Here is an 18,401-nt window from a genome sequence, read left to right on the forward strand (position 1 = left end):
TTTCTGAAGTAAAAGTGTTGAACTTTCTTCTCCTGGGTCATTTCACTTTTGGTGCGAAATGGCCTTTACATTTCCCAAAAGTAGAACTTTTTTGTTGTTATTAAAAAAACAAGCAAGCCCCGCCCAGGTGAGAAAAAGTAACAAAAAAGTAACGTAACCAGTGTTGCCAACTGCTTTCAATTGAAAGTAGCTAAAACTGGTAGCTAAATGTCACTAGATGACATCATAATGGCAAATTCATTGATCTATATAAATATGAACATAGATCAGTGGCAAAACAAGAATCTAGATAAGGTTTGTTCAAGAAGTTGCTAGATTTGTCCCTAAACTTTTGAAAAAAAGTCTCAAAAGGGGCGGGGAAGTCACTAAATCTAGTGACAAAATCCCTAAATTGGCTGAACGTAACTGAACATAACTCATTACTTTCCATAAAAAGTAATGTTAAAGGGAGTAACACAATATTGTAAAGCATTACTTTTAAATGTAACTTTCCCAACACTTATCACAGGAATAAATTATATTCTGAAATATATTAAAATAGAAAAGTTGTTTTACTGTATTTTGGATCAAATAAATGCAGCCTTTGTAAGCAGAATTAAGAATTTCTTTCAAAAACAAAATGTTACTGACTAGTAATGTATTTATTATGTATATTATTTATTAATGTATTTATTATGTCTGTATGTAAATGTATTTTTGGAGATAAAATGATTAGAAAAAACAACGCAACATGACTACTTTGTATAATGAAACGTATTTTATTCCTGAATTTTGCTTGAAAACAAAGTCACATTTTGACAATTACAACTGAATCAAAACTATTATTTGATCATATTTGATATCTGTGTGTGAGCTTTTGCTCTATAACACTCATACTGCACTGTTACCGAAAAAGTCCACAATTAAAAAGCTGAGTCCAAATAAGAATAACTGCATTATTGAGAATGTACAATTCCTCACAGCCAGAGAACGAACATAATTCATACGCAGTGCATGAACATTTTGAAATGTGGTAAAGAAGCAACTCTTTGGTCAAAGGTAACATGTAAATACTAGTGTATAAAAAAAGTTACTTTATATTTTATGGTATATTTACTATTGATTAGTTAAGATCTCCCATCATCATTCAAGGCATTGAACAGATCATGAACAGGTTTGATGGTGCACAACAACTGCAAACAGCATGAAGAATCAGCTCTGCATTTATTTCAATGTGAAATGGAGACTAAAATAATCCACATTATCTGTACACCAAGTACGGAAAAACATAAATATAACAGAAACAGGTTCAATCAGTGTGTTTTTGAGGTCTTCAGGGTCAAAGGTCATGGAACCATCAGGAAGGATGACTCTCACTTTCATGTCTCTGCTGATCTCAGGTCAATGACATTTAAAGCTTCATAGTGTGATGGATGTGTTGATGTGTTAACGTCATTTCAGGAGGTTTACAGCTGCTTCTCGAATGCATTGCGCTGCTTTCTCGATTTCCTCCTGCGTCTGCTCGATGGTGACAACTACTCTAATGCTGAGGACACAACAGATGTTCATTCAGCATTTGAGTCAAAACATCATTTCAAAGAGGTTTAACTGATGAAATCATTCACAGCTAATCACCTTGGCGGCGGAAGAAATCGCTCTTCTTTGTCCAGGTATCGAGCCAAAGTCAGCGCGATCTGTCTGTCCAAACTCTACAGAAATGACCAAAAAACAGATTCTTTTACTGACACCGCATCAACTATACTTTCTGAAAGTCAACATGAATTCAAAATCGACCTTTTTTAAAACTTTTTTAGTGATTGTGTGTGATCTTATTGTGCACATTATGTATTATAAATATAATGTAATGAGAAACTTGTTACATTTTGATGTAATCTGCTTAAAAGTTTCTCTGCCTCTTAAAATAATGTTCCTTTTCTGGTTATATAGCCCAGAGTCATTTTTGACCGAAAAATTTTACGTTTTGTTTTTTTAGAATTTTTTACTTCATAGGAATGGAAAGATATTTGGAAGAATGTCAGGAACCAATTTACTACCATAGCATTTATTTTACCAACTATGGTAGTAAATGGGGGATGAGATCTGTTTGGTTCCTGACATTCTTCCAAATACCTTTCTTTGTGTTCAGCAGAACAAAGACATGTATACAGGTTTGGAACTACTTGAGGGTGAGAAAATGATGAAAGAATTTTCTTTTTTGGGTGAACTATCCCGTTAATTACACTCTTTCAACTGACCCCAAACGTTTGAATGTTCATTTTGGTATCTAATACTCATTTTTTATGATCCAACTAATTCCCAATGGTTAAAGTCTTGCCCTACATTTTCTTCTTGAACTGCAAAATGCTTCATACTACAAAAGTAGAGTGGGTTGTGAAACACATTTATATGGATTTTTATGAGGTTACAGTTTTTTTTTTTTTTTTTTACCATTTTTACACTGAATTGATTATTAATATCAACGATATGCTGTTGATAACCACACTAAGACAAGAGACTCATTTGTCTGTGATTTGCTGTTTGAACCTACGTAATCGACGATTGATCGGAGCAGTTTCAGGTCATTTGCTCTGGATCCTGTGCTGTTTTCCAGCTGTAGATGGAGAGCCGGAGCTAAAGACTCTCCCACCACCTTCAATCCTGGAGTCCTGCAATAAACCCCAATGATATCATCATTCCTGACCACACATTCAATAACCAGACATCACAGTTAAGACTCAACAGGTGCATTAGGTCAGTAAGAACTTCTAATTCCTGGACATCTGGCATGTCGGTGTGTAGATTATTATTATTGCTCATAATAATGCAAATAACACTGATTTTATTTTCATAGATGGATGTTTCATTTTTCTAATGATGGAGTTAACCGGAGGCAATCTACATTTAGGTCACTAAACATCTGTGGCCAATTTGGTTTCTTTTTAATGGAAAGAAGGAAGTAAGATTGACTTGCCCTTGGAGTGCTTTGTGGACGTGTTTGCACTTCTCCTGCAGAACCCTGAAAATGCCTGTGAGAGAACATGAAAAAATACTGCACTCAATGTGAAGGTTTGCCAAAAACACGCTCTACACAAGAAAGTGATCGAATGCACTTTAACAAAACTAAATTTCATGTGTGTTTGCATTGGTATATGTGTCAGAAAGGAAAGCAAGTACAAGGTTCTACAGTATTAGTGTTGTTGAGTCAACTACTGTCATCATTGAGCGACCTGAATAATAACAGTTTAATGGCACAGACATTTTAAGAAAACTATATCGCCCCCTTGAGTACTGAGGTTTGATACTTAGTGGTCAACCAATATATCGTCTGAGAAATTGGCAAATTAACATTAACCAATGTTTCTCAGTCTGGCCAATAAGTGGGACTTTTATTTTGACAGATATCAAAATAAAATTGAGTATAAAATAAAGTTCATAAAATATAAATCAGTTTACTTTACAGATTTTTTTGTAAGTTTAAATGATATTTAAAAAAAAAAATGGATTCTCAATTTTTTATTTCTAATTATTTTAGAAAATATTATGGTAAATATATATTTAATTGCAGCAATTGTTATGGTTGTGTTATTTACTCAAACAAAATAGTGTGATATCACATATTGTGTCTTTATATCTGCCTTTACGGTACCGAAATTGTAAAAAATGTGACAGTTTGAGCGCTGTTGAGTGGATTCGTAAACACCTCCGATTGGCCATTGTGTTGACGTGCTCATCGGATATGTCTGTGATTGGCTACAATGATCAACGCATGGCAGCGTTTGAAAGTGTTTGAATTTGAAAACGCTTTGAAAGTGGGAGCGGGAGCGTTTGAAAGCAGGCGTCTATCAGCGGATTGGTCTACAATAGACGCCTGGTTTCATACGCTCCCGTGTGTATCTGTGTAAGCGCTTGGTGAAGAGCTTCATTGATGACAATTTACAACGTTTTTACAGTGTTGATCATTGAAGCCAATCACAGACATATCCGAATCCGCTCAACAGCGCTCAAAGCATCACATTTTTGACAACTCTCCATCAGCCACCCCACCTTGTATAGAGTATGTTTCCGGAGTAAAAATGTTGAGTAAAAATAGAGTAAAAATATAGAATAGAGAACAAAAGATCCAGGCTCAACTGGTAATTCGTTTATCCTGGCATGAGTAAGGCTGGTGCTCAATCCACACACACTAATGTGATGTGCTGGAATCAACTGAGCTGCACTCAACTCCCACTGAGAGAGCCATCTGAAACTCATCTCCCCTGGGGAGAAGTGGCACCTTTGTGTTGAACCAGTCTGAACACTGTCTCTCAACATTCATTAAAGTCAAATACAACTGATGGGCTCAGAGACAAACAACTGCTAGAACCTTCACTTCTTAACATTGAAGTATCACACAGGAGTTCCACACCATTTGACAAATTATTTTTTTCTAGTCACACGCAATTACAAGATATGCCTTTTTACAAATTTTTAAACCTGGTTAAATATTTCACAGCTATGCATTACTAGAAAAATGTATATTCACTATAAAAAATTTTCATGATTTAAGACTAAATCATTCAATATCTTACAATTTCTATCCCTAATTGCTACTTCAAACTACAAACAAACCTCATTTTGGCCTGAATTTGTTCAAAATGACATCACACCAGTTCATTCCTCGATTTTGCCTGAAGTATATCAGGACTTTAAGAGTATTTCTATATGGTTACTTCTGGACCAAGTCAAAAAGAGTTGGGGATATTCTGGTCTTTTGATATGGCATGGTTCCCTCGTCAATGTAAGTCTATGGGATTGTCAGCCCTTTTAACATCCGCCAAGCAAAAGTCTGATTGTACTTAGAGTTTTATTCAAGTGCCTTAACTAAATGTGAGTAATTGTGTTGGCCTAGCAAATACAGCTAAAAATGATGTCTGTTTTTATGTCTGTCTGAGCGTCGCTGCATATGGTTTGGATCAGCTGATTTTCAGAGGGTCTCTTTAAAGTCCAGCCAACTCAGTTAACTAAAACACTCAGTTAAAAAAAGAAACGTTTAGTCAAAAACCATAATTCAGGTGTGTATATATAGAGACGTACATCTAAAAGCATATTTCCATCTAGCAAGAAATGATATACTAAATGGCTAGAGAAGATAAATGCATGTATGTTTTTATTTATGTAAATGTTGTTACCTGGATCTTCCTCCATAATGTTCAGGGCTTCAATAGCAGCAGCAGCCAGCATGGGCGGAAGAGACGCTGAGAAACAGTAACCCTGACCTGACAAACGCTGACAAAAAAATAAATAAAAAAATCATATTCAATTAATTCATAACAGAAAATATTCATATTCAATTTAGGGTATAATAATGGTGCGAAAATCTCTATTAGAAGCAGAGCAATGAAGGGTCCATCTGGATTTGTGTTTTTGCAACCATTACAAAAGTGAAGCTATGCAACATTTCATCATAAAACAAACTTTAAACAAAACTTTAACAAAAAATTTGGACAGTGGAGACAGTGACACCTGGTGGTTATTATTAATCATTAATATGCTTATAACTTTACAATTATAAATAAGCTTTCAATCAAGGTCACCAGTATTATTGGTCTATTTGAACACTTTGAAACTTATTAAGCATCTTTGGAACCAAAACTTGAAAAATATGCTTTTTAATGATTGAGTTTTTTTTTTTTTTTTTTTAACTATCCCTTGAGGAAACTAAATCAATATTGCCCCATGTGTCAAGACATTCCTGGCCATGTTTACTTGTCTGCCATTTTTAACTTTATAAATGTTTGTATATTTGGTACAAATTGTCAAATCTTCACCAAATTGGACTATAAATTGGATGCTTGATCTTCACACCAAGCCGAAAGTTATCACTGAGCATTTTTAAATGTAACTGGGCAGTAAAATTATAAGTACGAAAATCTGCAAACGCTGCACAAGGAGCTCAGATTGTTGATGCTCCATTTGCATTTAAGTAGAGCGTGTGGATTCACTTCCTTCACATCATTAAAGGGAAGAATGAATTTGATATGATGCATATGAATCACAAGCGATGTTTATGACAGTCAAACAGGCAAGAAAAAGAATTAATTACTGTATAACAGTACTTGGTGTATCAAAATTCATAAATACAGAGGATGGCAAAATGCATCATATGGTAACTCAAGTGGAATGATGTCATAGCAGAAGATTGATTCCTGTCAATTACCCAGCTGCAGATACTCTAAAGAAACTGTGTTATTCAACAAACAGGATTACTGATTACTGATGAGAGAATTTCTGCTTTCCAACAAGGATCAGGATCACATTTCAAAGTGACTAGGTTACATGAGGATAATTCCACACGTACGTCCAGATTTAAAAAAGCATATGTATATAATTACAGTTTTATCTTCAGAATATAAAAACCATATGTACAAAAATGTACATCAAAAGAAGCTTCTTTTGATCATTCAAACAATAACCAGACAGCCAAATCTTTTACATTCACAGCACCAAACAGCTGACAGTACATGTAAAACATACAAAAATCCTTTGCTTACTGAATACAAAGAAAAAAACAATGTTGAATACTGAAAATACAGATTAAAAAAAATATTCTGGGTTATTTTCGGCTGCCAGTATTTGCTGTAAACATTTCCCATGCACTAATATACACACTGTCAAAATGATTGTCTGTGGAAAAATGGACAGCAAGCCACAGATGATGTAAACGGACATTAGACTGAGGCTAGGTATTATGCCTTCAGCCTATCATTCAAAGTCGGATGTGGGATATTACTACGTAATATTGCTGACCGTAAAATTGTTCCACTGCCCTACGTGCCCTACCATTAGCTATGCAGGAGTTTTACTATCAACAAAGAAGTATCCAAGTAAACAAAATTTTGTAGAAATTAAATACTTAATGGGATAGTTCACCCAAAAATGAAAATTATCCCATGATTTACTCACCCTTAAACCATACTAGGTGTATATGACTATCTTCTTTCTGGCAAACACAATCGGAGTTACATTAAATAATGTCCTCGATCTTCCAAGCTTTATAATGGCGCTTCTGATTTTGATAAAAATCTGTCCATCATAAAAGATATCCACACAGCTCCAGGGGGGTTAATAATAAACTAACTAGCTTCCGGCAGACGGCCTAGGCAAATCGACTTGCACCAAAAGAGTAGGCTCTGACCTGATGCATGGGCGAACGTGGAAGCGCAGAGGATAGAACAAATCAAAACACCGGTCTCGAATTAAAAGTCTAAAATGAGAATTTTTAAAGAGAAATATCGGAGGATTTCGATATAAGAGAAGAGGAGCTTGAGTTTGTTGCCCAGCCTTATTTGTTTGAACTGTGAGAGGCGTCTAAGCTTACGCTACTTCTATGTGTCAGAAGTAACTTTTTTGGAGCAAGTCGACTTGTGTAGGCCGTCTGCCAGAAGCTAATTATTTTAGATTAAAATATCGATATTTTTCTTACAAAAACCCATCGCTTCACTTTAGAAGGCCTTTATTAACCCCCTGGAGTTGTATGGATTACTTTTATGATGGGTGGATGCATTTTTTTGGGCTTCAAAATCGTGAGCGCCATTCACTACTATTATCAAGCTTGGAAGAGCCAGGATATTTTTTAATATAACTCCGATTGTGTTCGTCTGAAAGAAGAAAGTCATATACACCTAGGATGGCTTGAGGGTGAGTAAATCATGGGATAATTTTCATTTTTGGGTTAACTATCCCTTTAAAGACCTAATAGGCTATTTATTTTCAAACTTAAACATTTTTACATTTTAATCTAGACAACAACATGACCTAGATATTGACTGAAAATGTTTTGATTCTTTATTGTTCGGTCACACTTTACATTAAGGCTCCATTAGTTAAAATTAGTTAATTCATCAGTTAACAAACTGACAATGAAAAATACTTCTAAAGCATTTATTTATCTTAGTTAATTTTAATATTTAATAACACATTATTAAAATCAAATGTTGCAACTGTATTATTTAATGGGCCTGCGCTACTATGAACTAACAATGATCAGGTTATTTTTTTTTTTTAAACTAACGTTAACAAAGAATAATAACTTCTAAAAAAAATTTAGTTATTGCTCATTATTAATATTAGTCAATGCATTAACTAATGTTAACTAATGAGAACTTATTGTAAAGTGTTACCTATTGTTCTTTATAATTCTTTAGCACTTTAATTTGAGTTTGAAACATATTTACTTTATACATTGTTTGTGCATTACTTTATTGAATTTAAATGTTCAGTTCTTTTTATTATAAGAATTTCTTATTGTATGTTATAGTATGACAACACCTTTTTTTGCAACTTATTTCAGTATCGTGATAATACTGTATACCAGGATAAAAGCTTCAGCAAGTATCACAACACGAAAATTTGATACCGTGATTACTGTCAGATGCCATGCCTACTTTCTGAGTTAAATGGAACGCAGCAATAGTCATTACACTGAATATTCCTGTAATAAAGTGCCTTTTTTATTTTTTGATCAGTTATTGTTATTTTGCAGTCATACCTGATGATCAATAACGAATGATCGTCCACAGCAGAAACCTCCGATGGACGCCACCGCATTCTCCATGTTGGCACTTATGAGATCAATATCATCAATCTGAAATTAAAACGCACATGAAAATTTTGTGGAATGATTACTTTACAACTGAGCTTATAGTGTATATTCTAGCCATTACGTACATTGACCCCAAAATGCTCTGTGACCCCTCTTCCATGTTCTCCAAGCACTCCAAAAGACATGCTCTCTTCCAGAAAGATTCGTACTTTATATTTGTACTTCAGTTTTATCTGGAAAAGAAGATGCATCCATTAAAAACATCAGCTCACATGAAAAACATGCAGCCAGTGCAATGCAGAAGTAGTAGTGATATGCAGAAGTGTAATATTTATGTATTGTTTGTTCAAATCCCATAAAAGTTATAAACAACAGTATTAGTGATGCAAACACCACAAATTTAGAAGAGGTATATAGAGCATTCAATTTTTCGGTAACACTTTACAATAAGGTTCATTAGTTAAACATTAGTTAATATATTAACGAACATGAACTAACCATGAGCAATACATTTGTTACTGTATTTACTAATCTTTGTAATGTTAGTTAATGAAAATACAGCAGTTCATTGTTCATGTTAGTTCACAGTGCATTAACTAATGTTAACAAAATTTTCATAATGTATTAGTAAATGTTGAAATTAACATTAACAAAGATTAATAAATGCTGTGGATGTGCAGTTCATTATTAGTTCATGTTAACTAATGTAGTTAAAGGTGCAATATGTAATATTTTCTGTCTGCTAGAGGTCACTAGAGGCCTATTCAAAACAAAGGCGTAGCTTGATGACGCCAAGTTTGAGCGTGGAATCTTGGGACATGTGGTCTTCACCTCAACAGCCGTTGGAAAAGAATTGGGATAGGACTCGGGAAGAAATCATGTTCATGGATGCGATTATTAACGTTACTGTAGTATGAAGCAGAGCAGGACCGAGTGTTGTGGGAACTAAAACGAGGCCGCAGGAGCGATTGTGCAACACATGCCGCGAGCAGCGGAGCTTTTATTATGACACAGTCGCCGGCGCCGCTTCCGCTTTTCCGGTCATGAGTATGAGGAAATGCAGCTCTGTTGATCATATTAGATACATCTGAGTGTGTTAAAAATGTTATAACATTACTCTGTGCGTTCGCTCGGTGGCTGCTGTGAGACACTGTTGCACACTGCAGTAAGCTAGATCGATTTTAGAATATCATATTAGAACGTATTGTATGATGCAGAAAATGCTGTATTACTGTTACTAAAAATAAAGCTGCATCTGATTATGCTATGTTAGGGTTACAAAATATTTTTCTCTGAGGCATGGTAAAGCATGGTACTTAAAATTAGATTTAAACAATAAGACTAAACGTGTTGAGCTATATAACAATAATTAGTTTTCTGTCTATAAATATATCAAAACAGTTGTTCCCTTGTCTATTAAAACATGTAATGTATTAAAGCGTCTTTGGCGTTTCCATGGTTTCTACAAAATAAAACTGGAAACCGAGGGTAATGCGGGTATGACGCAATTGACAGGCGACTCCTCACACGTCCCGGAGCCTTGGTTAAAATTGCAATTTTCTCACGATTTACAAATAGTTGCAAACATTTGGGATGTTGTAAGTACTCAAGTGAACAAAATATATAACACTGGCCTAGTGGTTTTTGGATATTTTACTGCAAAATTCTTACATATTGCAACTTTAACTAATGTTTACTAATGAACCTTATTGTAAAGTGTTACCAATTGTTCTTATGTTGCAGCTTTATGATGAAACGCTTTTTTAAAATGTTTTTAAATGATCTGCACCCCATTTGATATATTTCAGTTTTTTCGTTCAATCACAAATCTGTTTATTTGTCATTATGTGGTAAGGAGTGTAGATTGACATGAAAAAATTAATTAATGCATTTTGAAATGAAATTAAATGAAATGTAATGAAACAAAATGTGGAAAATAAACTGAATTCTTTCTGAATGCACTGCAATCTAAATGTTCTTACCAGTTCAGGTAGTGGGCAGATATCTGCAGTGTTGATATAGAGTCCCTCAACTACAATGAACCGTCTGATTACTCTCGCCTTACGTGGATTCTGAAGTAAAACACATAAAAACAATAACTATAAATGAACAAGCATGTATACGTGCATAGCAAAACAACAAACAAACAGCTGCTGCATTCAAAAAAATATGTAATCTTTCATTATGTGCATATAGACAAATGCTAAGGTCTTTTGAGTGGTTGTTAGGGTGGACAGATGAATATATGTACTACTATTATATCTTATTAAATCTTATTGCACTTGATACATCGGTGCATGATCTACAAAAGAAATAATTGTTTTTCTCTATTTCAAAAACATGTTGACAAAAAGGCCACGTGGGCAAAGAAAAATAATATAATAACCGATGATGTAATTCTCACTATCCAGTCAAATCCCAATTGTTAAAATCGGTTACACATTATTTCAATGTGTCCTTGTTACAGTGTAATTATACATTTAAATACTGAGTAATATTAATGAACAACTTGCTATACGTTTAGGGTTAGTTAATTGTAATTATGCATAATGTACCATTATTACTACAGTGAGTGTAAATGTAACATGTAACAAGGACACTGTAAAATAAATTGTTAACTTAAAAGGTGCAGTAAGCGATTTCTCAGATGCTTTTGAACATTTAAATCAACACCTAAACAAACAATTTTGTGAATATTTGCTAGATGTCTGTTCTGTGTGTGTGCTGAAAAAAAGTGTGTTTGTACATAGCTCTGGGAAAGCCTGAAAGTTAGCCTGTGTTGAATTGTGTATTCATTATTTTGAGGGTGGAGCAATGAAGGAAGAGGTGTGTTTATTTGAGTGTCCATTTCAAATATCAACAGTCAGAAATCGCTTACTGCACCTTTAAAATCAAGTCTACCTTATTTGATACTGTATTACCAGGAAATAGTTTACAAACACCATTGTATGCTGTATTTACTGAATTTATCTTCATGTCACCAGTGACAGCTGGTCAAATCCCTTCTTACCTTCTGATCTTCAATCTCTTGCTCCTTCAGAAGGCGCTCTAGATCCTCCATATCATTGTGTTTGAAGTATTTGATGAAGCTGCGTGAAGCCTGGAGGCCTTTCTGAATGGAGAAACATGCTGCCTCGTCGCTAAGAAAACCAGAGACACAGACAGATCAGACTGCTTTATCATCTCTAAAAATGTTCCTGTTTCATTCACTGCTACAGATGATCAGCTGTGGATGTTCCTAAGAAGCTCAATAGAGGTGGAAGATGGTTGGAGTTACACAGGAACTTACACAAAGAGCAGGAACTTACACAAAGATGATGTCTCCTCTCTTGGAGTAAGCAGGAATGGCACTGGCGATGGTGGCAAAGCCATACGAGTAGATGATAGCCTCCTCTGTTCTCATGAACTTTGCCAAGCGCTCTTCTAACTCCAGATGAACATCTACAGAACATTTAAATGCTTTAAAACTGACACAGTGACAACAGACAGACATATACCTCAGGTGATAAATCTACCTACCAAAGGTCCCATAGAATCCTCTTGGTCCACAAGTTCCCACACCGTATTTTTTTAGTGACGCCAAAGCCTTCAACTGAAAACAAATTAATGATACTGTAAGACACAGAGGTTTAATGCTTTTATTGATGTACGATAAGATTTATCACAAACAGAGTTCCATTATGACCAAGAATCTTTATTCTTGCCAATTTATTTAGTAGAAGTTCAATCAAAATTGGCCCCTATTTACTAGTGTTAATTTTGTTAACAAAAAGTATGATGAAAAACGTTAGTCAATGACATTTTTTGAATTACTAAGATGACACCAAAATCTCCAAAACACCAAAACTATTTTTTGTCTAAAAAAAGATATTACAGACTGCTGTACAAGCCTCTATTACGAGCTTTAATGCTTGAGGTTGCCAGATGTCAAGAGTTTAAATCCCCAATCAGAGCTTTCCTGTTAAAAGGATACATTTTTTCCAGTGTTTTACTATGTAATCTGGTACCTTGCGCACACGCTCTCTCTACACTGTGGAAGAAGCGACACAATTATCTGAAAACACAGACAAACATGTAAGCTGGAGTTTATCAATCTCCATTAAGATGTTATGCTGAAATGAAAGTGTTATTCAGCCAGTCTGTGATCCTTCACGAGCCGCTTGTGTTGTTTGCTGCGACTAAACCTGCGATCAAACCTTCTCAGTGATGAACTGTAATAAATCCAAACATAAATATTCTTGACTATATTTACTTGAGACTGTGGTTGCTGAATAAATGCAACCTCTGTGTGACGATACAAAGTCTTTTTTGCTGTTGTTTTAATAGAAAAAAAACCATTCATGTAATTTGAAATTACTATTAGGAATTTAACGGTTTTATTTTTGAGAGCAGTTTCTTATTTTACCAGTTACCAAAACGTAGACAGAGAGTGCTAATTTATGATAAATAGCCTATAAAAAAAATTAGTAGACTAGTGCCTGGTTTCACAGGCAAGGCTTAAGCCTAGTCCCAGACTAAAATGCATGTTTGAGCTTTTTAACTTAAAATATGTCACTGCCATTGTTTTGTCTCAAGATGAACACCAGTCATGTTTTTTTCTAAGGCATGTTTATAAAAGCTACTTAAATATCCTAAGACTTAATCCTGGTTTAATCTAAGCCCTGTCTGTGAAACCAGGCCTAGATGAGAAAAAATAAACCATGCGTATTATCAATTGAATCACTATGCAGCATGACAAAAATGTTTTCATTGACTAAAACTAGACTAAAATGCCATGAAATTTACTCAACTAAAACTTGACTAAGCAAAAACAGGACAAGGCTGACTAAATATGATAAAAACTAAAATGTACATTTGAAACAGGACTAAAAAAAATAGCTGATGAAATTAACACCACTATTTACTTTGCTTAATACATGTACCAGGTCATATGGTACGTGACTCCAATGTTATTCCAGTTAAAACAAATGTTTTTAATGCTTTATGATGCCACATTACAAAAGTAAAATAAGGAAAACTACTGTTCCTGTTGACTTTAAGTCGCGTGGTGGTTCTTCACTCATATAGAGCAGTTTATATTCAAGTATTTGGCAAAACCTTTTATCCAAAGCAACTTACATTGCATTCAAGTTTATACTTGCATTTAACCAGTTTATACATTCCCTGGGAATTGAACCCACAACCTTGGCGTTGCTTGCACCATGCTCAATGTTTGACTACACAAGAAAAGTGGAAAGTGAGTTTGAAAGCAGAGCAAGTTATTACATTTTGTTGAAAGATCATGACAACATAAGTGTATTAAAATTAGGTTCAAATAGCAAAGACTAAACTCTAATTGGTTCTGTGCAACATTATATCAGCTGAACATACTGAAACAAAATAATTGGTTCATTTATTGATCCAAACCCTTCATATGACTACTATATATTTATACAGAAAAATAAAATAAAATATAAAATAAAATATTTTATGATTTTATAAAAAATATTTTTTTTCTTTTATACAGCACGGATTAAATTGATGAAAAATTACATTAAAGACATTTATATTATTACAAAAGATTTCTAGTGCAAAAAAAATGCTGTTCTTTTCAACCATGTAGCCACACAACTGTTTTCAACATTGATAATAATCAGAAATGTTTCTTGAGCAGCAAATCAGCATATTAAGATGATTTCTGAAGGACCATGTGACACTGAAGAGTGGAGTAATGGTGCTGAAAATTCAGCTTTGATCACAGGAATAAATTATGTTTTACTATATATTCACATAGAAAACAGTTATTTTAAATTGTAATAATTTTTCACATTATTACTGCTTCTCCTGTAGTTTTGATCAAATTAATGCAGCCTTGGTGAGCAGAAGAGACTTCTATCAAAAGCATAAAAAATCTTAACGTCAGTAAGAGTAAGTGCCATGCAAACTACGCCTTCCAAATCAAGATGTATTTAGCATTAATGAGCAAACTGCACATTACAATCAGGATCAGCTATGATGAATGTTAATGTGAAGAATGGAAAAGCACTTAGACTAGCGTCTGTGCTGCTACAAACCTTCACACGCTCATTGTCGAGCAGACCCAAGAAGTTAAATGAGGCAAAGTTAATGCACTCTTTCCCATTTACAATGATTTTGTGGCTTGGAGGGCTGTAAAAGAAAAACATTGCCTTCGGTCAGTATAATTTACACAGCACACAGCAATCATTATTCCATATGGCGTCAGACAAAGCTGTGATGTTGATTTGAACATTGTTTCAAATAAGAAATGTCTCCACTTGCTGACTGTACACACAAGACGTACCCTGTGACCACATCATAATTAAGGGAAGGATGGTCTTTCGATATGGGAGTAACCAGCGGTTCAGGCTGCCACTCCTCAATTAACTCCTCTTTCTCCTGAAATACACAGGAATAAAAGAAGAAAGAAAACACTAATAAAAAAAAAGCAAAATGTTCTGTCTTGATGTAACCGAATCAAATTATGATTACCAGTATAACAATCATTCTGTGGTTCTGAAATCATATTGTCATTTCATTTTACACATTTCTAAATTTTTCTTAGATATAAGCCCTATTTGGACAGGACTAGTTTTCTAAACGATGTTTCAGTTACAACTCTTAACTCTCAATGTTAAAATGAACAAAGTCCCATCTTCCAAATATCCCAAAACTGGCTCAAATATAGATTCTTATAAATACACTTTTGAGAGCAAGTTAATGTACTCAACTTAACCGTTTTCAGTGGATTTTTGGTACTCAGAGTTGTTTTATGCAATTCCTTTGATAGAGGAAAACAAGATACATTTCTAGTTTAAACATTATTTATTCTTCAAACGTTGTTCTTTAAAAGAAAAATGTATCAGCTGTATGCAAAGTGAACCACATTTGGTTTTTGACCACTGAAAATGTGTACCAATTTACTCATGGAGCCACATTAACATGTCCATATCTCTGGGATTGAACCATCGAGGGCCTTTAAAATGAAGATACCAAAAGGAAAGTTTGTTAAGAACCAGAACCTAAAAGGATATTAAGATATCTTTAATACTTCTTAAATTACAGACATGCAAACTTGAGGCAAAAAACATAAGTGTTTTTTGGCATTTTTGAAATATCACTGTTGGAATATAATGAAACAAAGATTGCTAAAGTCAACAGATTTTACTAATAGACCTACCAATATCTGTGTAAAAATAAAATAATGATGCTGCCATCTTTCTAAAGTTATTTTTATACCCCTCTAATTTGGCTCCAAATCTCAGGTAAAAATTGTCATTTTGACCCCCCTCTACAAAACAGACATTTAATACATGTGACATTTAATATTTTGGCTTTCATCACTATTTATGTTTGTCTTTGTACAGAAAAAATATTAACAAATTCAAAAATTTGAGCCAGGGAAATTGACACGGAATGACCCAGTAGGAAATTTGTTCTGGAATTTTTACTGAGGTTTTGTGAGAAAAACACAGTCTAGGCAGATTCTGACGGGATTAAGATTGCAAAGTACATCTGTGAAGCATGAATTTCTTTAACGTCCCCCTGGAAAACTAGTCCCGTCTGAATAGAGCTATCACGTTGTGTTTTGATTTTATGCAAATTTTAGTTTGATTAATGGCAACTAACTAAATAATAAGCAGTTATAGTTAACAAACAGCAAATGTATTATTCACATTAATACTTAAACATAAAAACATCAACTTAAACATTAAATTGATCAAAAGTGAGAATAAAGGTATTACTAACTTTCATCAAAGAATCCTCAAAAGTTTCCACAAAATAATGAAGCAGCACAACAGTTTTCAGCATTGATAATAATCAGAAATGTTTCTCAAGCATATCAGCATTTCCGAATGATTTCTGAAGGATCAAGTGAAACTTATGATGCTGAAAATTCAGCTTTGAAAACAGCTATTTTAAATTGCAATCATATTTCACAATATTATTGTTTTTACTGTATTTTAAACAAATAATTGCAGCTGGTGAGCAGAAAAGACTTCTTTCAGAAACATTTAATATATATATATGTATCATACTGACCCCAAAGTTTTGTACTATAGTGGACAATAAGATTGCTTGAATTCCAAAAAGCCACAGAAATATAAAAAACGTTGAACCATTAACATTGAACCGGTGTCTAAAGGAAATGCATAATGGATCTCTTACCTTTTCTGTGAGGTCTGATCTCTCCTGAAGTTTATATGTTTTGGAAAACAGCAGTCTGATAATCCATAAAATGAGAATACCTTCTAAAATTAAATGATATGCTGGTGCCTAGAAGAGAAATCAACAACACACTATTATAAAATGAACTGCATCACTTCCTAATTTGATGAGACGCATTCACAAGACATTGTATAATGGTGATAAATGAACACTTGTGATGTACATCCTGTATAATTATCTTTATCTTTTAATCAGATGACTTTACACCATAATTAAAATACAATGCTTTCCCGATGAAGCACTCCTTATCAGACATTTTAAAGATGAATGTGTGCTTGCTTGGCAAGAGAAATGTGACTGAATGTAGATTTGTTTTGTGGATTACTGCTTTATTTCTCGTATAAAACTCTCTCACAAACAATCAATATAAGACATTCCACAAAAAGAAAGAAAAATGACATCATACAGGTTTGGTCAATGTTAATCACTCCCTTTGACAACAGAGAAAAATGAAGTTCCAGATTCATATATATATATTTTATGAGAACCCATATTAATATAATGATTTTAGTGCATTAAAAACAAGGGTAATACAATTTTAACGGGGTACAATGTTTACCGTAGTAAATTCAGATGTAGATGAATGAGTTTCACCTGTCTGACACTCCTGTTTAACACACTTCCTGGAGTTGCATTATGACAATACTGAAGATTATGTGTGAAATTTAGCCAAATACAATCATATGTGCCGGTGCTGTTTAACTGAACACACACAAAAAAGTCTATCGATATCTACAAAAAATTTAAAAAAAGAAATAATAAAAGAAGAAAGTTTGTAGTTACCTCGTAGAAAGCTTGTACCATCTCTACCAACACCCACTGTTGCCCTGACGCCATTTTGACTGAGTCACATGACTGAGTGCGTCTTCCTGATCAATATGAGGCGCCATCGCGTGGAAGACACGCGCCGTTGCAGTTTCGTTTTTATTATTATTATTATTTATTTATTTATTTATTTATTTTTTATTTTTTTAAGTATATATTTTTTATTTTTTATTTCACTCACTTACATATGATTTCAGAATCAAACCACACTGTTAATGTTTTAAAACATCATTGTAGCTATCAGGTTATAATAAAAGCTCTTTTGTCTTTTTTTCTACAGCAAGGTTTGTTTGGTCTTCTTTAATTGGTAATATCTATTGGGGCAAAGCATGGAAAATTCGAAAAAATTTGGAAGCAATAACGAAATTTAAGAAGTGTCCTACAAATTACTATATAGGATGTATCCAGTTAAGCATGTTTTGGAAAGAATTAAGCTGAACATTTCTGTCAATTTTGTGGACTGGAAAGAGAATCAGTTTTGCAGTTGTGCATGTATCATAGACATTTGTTTATTTGATGCACTTTTTATTTTCAGAATGACATTTATGTGAAGAACAATACATTATGGAATTATTTATTTTATTAGGAAAATATCATACAGCTACAAAAAAAGAAGTGGACTCTTTGCAAAACAAATTTGTTATAAACCTTGCTGAATAAACTAAAAGTATGTTTTAAAAACACTGAAAGAACTTTTTTCTGGCAGCTAATGTTGATAATAATTTAACTATATATTATATCTGTTGTTGTTGTGGCATTGTTGAAAACAGTTGTGCTGCTTCATATTTTT

The 18,401-nt window shown here is 33.8% G+C and overlaps 1 protein-coding gene across 2 annotated transcripts; it reads right to left on the bottom strand.

Annotated features, from left to right (window-relative positions):
• Window positions 1–738: 738 nt before the first annotated feature.
• Window positions 739–17,710, bottom strand: sptlc1 (serine palmitoyltransferase, long chain base subunit 1). 2 transcript variants are annotated; one of them, XM_051910269.1, is made up of 15 exons: window positions 17,570–17,710; window positions 16,727–16,834; window positions 14,862–14,956; window positions 14,614–14,707; window positions 12,080–12,152; window positions 11,869–12,001; window positions 11,571–11,700; window positions 10,543–10,632; window positions 8,686–8,793; window positions 8,507–8,602; window positions 5,148–5,244; window positions 2,951–3,005; window positions 2,528–2,645; window positions 1,615–1,688; window positions 739–1,525 (listed from the first exon to the last, which is right to left on the bottom strand). In XM_051910269.1, exons 1-15 carry the CDS (start codon window positions 17,621–17,623, stop codon window positions 1,432–1,434), a joined length of 1,419 nt encoding a protein of 472 aa, XP_051766229.1. In that variant the 5' UTR covers window positions 17,624–17,710; the 3' UTR covers window positions 739–1,431. The 2 variants fall into 2 exon arrangements, with proteins under 2 accessions (XP_051766229.1, XP_051766230.1); XM_051910270.1 differs by lacking the exons at window positions 14,614–14,707; window positions 14,862–14,956; window positions 16,727–16,834; window positions 17,570–17,710 and adding an exon at window positions 12,568–13,993.
• Window positions 17,711–18,401: the final 691 nt, after the last annotated feature.

This window comes from Ctenopharyngodon idella, chromosome 10 (genome assembly GCF_019924925.1).
Source record: "Ctenopharyngodon idella isolate HZGC_01 chromosome 10, HZGC01, whole genome shotgun sequence".
NCBI classification, from domain to species: Eukaryota; Metazoa; Chordata; class Actinopteri; order Cypriniformes; family Xenocyprididae; genus Ctenopharyngodon; species Ctenopharyngodon idella.